The sequence below is a fragment of the Pygoscelis adeliae genome, unplaced genomic scaffold (assembly GCF_000699105.1).
Source record: "Pygoscelis adeliae isolate BGI_AS28 unplaced genomic scaffold, ASM69910v1 Scaffold482, whole genome shotgun sequence".
NCBI lineage: Eukaryota > Metazoa > Chordata > Aves > Sphenisciformes > Spheniscidae > Pygoscelis > Pygoscelis adeliae.
The window spans coordinates 394,686-398,499 of NW_008824192.1; the positions used below are offsets into that span (position 1 = coordinate 394,686).

The 3,814-nt window shown below is 51.5% G+C and overlaps 1 protein-coding gene across 1 annotated transcript in view; it reads right to left on the reverse strand.

The window, feature by feature from the left end:
• The window catches only part of ETV7 (ets variant 7), an 8,879-nt gene that overhangs the window by 1,912 nt on the left and 3,153 nt on the right, over positions 1-3,814 (reverse strand). The window contains exons 2-6 of the mRNA XM_009334763.1: positions 1,803-1,920; positions 1,347-1,511; positions 957-1,064; positions 93-120; positions 22-37 (exon numbers count right to left, since the gene is read on the reverse strand). Of these exons, the coding sequence (XP_009333038.1) occupies positions 22-37; positions 93-120; positions 957-1,064; positions 1,347-1,511; positions 1,803-1,920 (435 nt within the window). The remainder of the gene's footprint in view (positions 1-21; positions 38-92; positions 121-956; positions 1,065-1,346; positions 1,512-1,802; positions 1,921-3,814) is intronic.

Below are 3,814 nucleotides of genomic sequence, written 5' to 3' on the forward strand. Positions count from 1 at the left end.
CAGGCAGGAGGAAACAGCAACTGGGGCAGCCTCAGCACTACAGTCTGTCCCTGCAAAACAAAACAACACAACACAACCCTGTGGTGCATTACAGCAGGTCCCAGGAGATCTTCCAAAGCCCTGAAAGAGGTGAGGAGGGACAGGCCAGGCTGGTTATCAGCCTAGTACCAGCCCAGCCAGAGAAGGCAGGTGCTGAGGAAAGCCTGGGATTTTCCTAAGGCAGGAGTAGCAGAAGGTCCAGGGGGTTAGAGAAGGTGTCAAGTAGGGTGAGGGTCAGATGCAGATGAAAAACTGGAATAGGAGAATGCACCAGAGTACAGGCACTCCCTTGTAAATTGTTGTGGGGGCTCAAGATGTTCATCACCCTATACCTGAACCAGCAGAAGAGCTCAGGAAAACACTCCTAGATCCACCCCAATGCAAAGCCAGCTACTGATACCAACCTATCAACACCCTAACTCCTACCTAGGCCCCCCAAGGGCACTAATAAGCCTCACTGGCCCTGACCAGCCTCACCTGGGGCCTCTCCCACTCCACCCATTGGCCCAGAAGCTCTATTTAAGCTCAGTCCTGGCTCCTCAGTCCTTCCCTAGCTATGCTGCAGGAGGATTGGTCTCTAGCCAGGACTGTGCCTCTGCCTGGCTATTGACCCTCCCTGATCCAGATCTCAACCTGCCAACAGACTTCCTAGCGTAGCTGTAGCCTTGCCTGGTCATCGTGGACCCACCTGGTGCTGCCTAGGCCTGATTCTGACCAGACCTGCTTCATCACTACAAACTTCCTTGATGACCTAGACTTTGTTGGACCTGGCTGCCATCTCCATGACTGTCCCACCTGCCTTGCTCAGGTAGTGTGGAATGGGTTCAGCTGGCTGAGCTTCAAGCCCCAGGTGTGTGCAACCCACTGTAGCTGAGGGCAGGCTCTGCTTGATGGACAGCTGCCATTCTCCAGCATACCTTCCTCTGTGCTCCTGGCTTCCCTGAAGGGTGAGTTCAGCAAAGGGCTGCACGCCAGAGCTCTTCTTTGAGTTTTAATGTACTGGAATATTTCATATAACACATCACCTGCAGGGAAGGAAAGTCTGCTCAGATGACTTTGCATTATAGCCTCTCTCAGTTGATGTTGTTGCTTAGATTTCTGTGCTACAGGGTAAGAGGTTATTCCCCATCCCAAAGCATTTGCAGTCCAGATGGACTAAAGGAAGGAAGAGGGTTGTCCTTGTCTCCAGCACCCAACTGGCCAGAGCTAAAGCCTGGTCTGCTGGGACCCATCCAGCCCCTCTCAGCAGACCACAGCTTGTGCTGTACTTGGATGGTCCTCAGAAACACCCTTGCACTTGGTCTAACCTGAGCTCGGAGCTCGGTATCTGAAGTCATCCTTGGTGAGGATGCACAGGGCTTTGCCGTTCATTTCAAACTTGCTTTCGTCGGTTTGCCGAAGGGAATACTCTTTTTCAGCCCATCTTAGCCAGTGGATCACGTCGTCTTTGCTCCACAGGGAGGGCTGGATTCCTGAAACCAGGGGCAGCCTCTGAAACAACCCAGTCTCCATCTTCAAAACTGCTGAGGGGCAGGGTGGGACGCTAGTCTCCTTCATCACCAAACTTTCCCTCTATATTAAGCACTCACAGGTCAAAAATGCCCCAAAGAGAGAAAATGAACCCTGATGACTGGTCCATCTTGTCTCCCTTGACAGCAGGGAATGGTCCCTGGGTGGGACACCATGGCTGTACCCACCACGTCCCACCCTGTGGGAACTCCTCTTTTTTTTAAGCAGCGTTGACTTGCGCAACATCTACTCACTCAGCCTGCCTGGAAGCTTGAAGAGCTCCCCCTCGCTGATGGGTGTTTGTCTGGCCTGGGATGGGGGTGGTAACGAAGCTGCGACAACGGGGCTGGAAGAGCTGACTGCCACTTTACCCTGGGGAAAAGAGATCAAATGCATCAGTGGGGGAACATTCCCAGCTCTGGTCCTGCTTTTGCTTTGGAGATGCCTCCACCGCAGTAAACACTGCTCAAATACTTTCTAACTGGTTTCTCATAGCAGCATGATGTGCTGTCTGCAGCTCTTCCACGCTGGCTCTAGGTCCTTTACCAGCCCCAGGATGAATCTCTGGTTGCCCCAGACAGCATTAGTAGCCAGAGATCCCCCTCTCTTTGTCCAGCTCTTTTCTTTAGCAGAGGTATCTGCCCTCATCCAGGCTCTGGATGCGAGTTATCCATCCCCACTGCCCCATGGCGGCAGGGAAATAGAAGATGAAGCCAAGACTGGCAGACCCTGCAGTGCCTGTACTGGCTCCTGCTCCCTGCAGGATCCTCAGATGCTCGCTGGATGCCCAAGGTTTTAGGACAGCACTTCAATTCTTTAGAGTTGTGAAAATATAGCTGGCAATAATGCTTAGATTTTGTCTAAAAACAGTGTATGAAGAGATCTCTAACTTTCTCCCAAGTGATCGTTTGGGCATAAGTGGAAAGAGCCATCCCATGGCTTAGAGAGATGTCCCCTCATCCTGCTCTCCTGCCATTAAGTCCCAACCTCTCAAGAATTACTCCTCCCTCTCGGTTGCTCATTAAGGAGCCCCTCCAGCCTCCCCGAACGGGTGAGGTGGTCAGTGCTGGGAGGAGAGGCAGCCCCAGCGCCTCTGCTGGGCTGGGGGGTCAGCATCGCCCCCGCTCTGCCTCTGGGCTCTTATCCAGAGCATGCGAACCAGAAGGGAGCTCAGATCCTGCTTTCAGCCCCATGTAGATCTTGAAATATTACTGGCAGCCAAGCAGATGTTGTTTCCCCTTAAAAATCTATTAACACGAATCCCAGCAATTTCTCAGCTTCATTCTCTGGAAAATTAACAATTTTGCCTGCAAATAGTATTTTCTGAAGCGGTTGCCAATTCTGGGCACCTCAATACACCCTCAGGCAGATTTCTGGAGGTGGTTAGAGCAGGCAGCGCTCCTCGACCTGCGTGTGGGCGTAGAGGAGCTGAGCCCCCCTGAAAATCAGGGGTGAAGAAAATCAGTGTGCGCTGACAGAACAGATGGTGGTTGGACACATCTTAAATGCAAAGCTGGTGTCCCCAAAACTGGGAGCACGGGAGACGGGAGCAAAGCGCTCCATCCCTCCTGGGGAAAATGGTTCCCTGTGATCCCAGGGGAGTTACAGCAGGGGAAAGGCAGCAGTTTGGTGAGGGGTTTTCTTCACCAGGAGGATGAGTGTTAACAATTTGTCTGCTAGTGGTGGAATCATCGCTGGCTGTCTCGCTGCCGTTGGTTTTAGCAAAGCGAGCAGCTGTGTAATATTGCATGAGGAAACTGGAGAAACTCCAGGATAAACTCTGAACGGGCTTGATAGCAATGCAAACTGTGTTTCGGATTCATTCTAAGCAATAAGCTACGGGAAAAATGAAAAATTAGCAGTATATTTTGTCTAGAACTCCTCTAAAAAGATATTTCAGTTTTCTCCCATCGGTGTGACTCTTACAACGAGATTTACAGTAAGAACAGACCAAATGTGTGATATTTTTCTTGCTCCTCAGGATTTCTAGGACATAAGAGATGCATTCTTCATTTTTGTTACTTTGTACCGATTTTCCGTCCTTGCTTTTTTTCCTGCTTAGCTGTTTTCACGTGTTTCTGAGATGGTATTTCCTTGCTTCAAGAGGAAATATTATCCTTGGAGGGCTTCGAGTGGGAAAGCGAGAAAAGGGGGGTGAAAGCGAAACCCCAGACGTGCGAGAGCAGCTTTCGGCTCAGTCCCAAGTGGGGGGGAGGGAGGCTCCGGGCTCCGTGAGGCCGTTTGGAGGTGGATGGGGGGGTGTGGG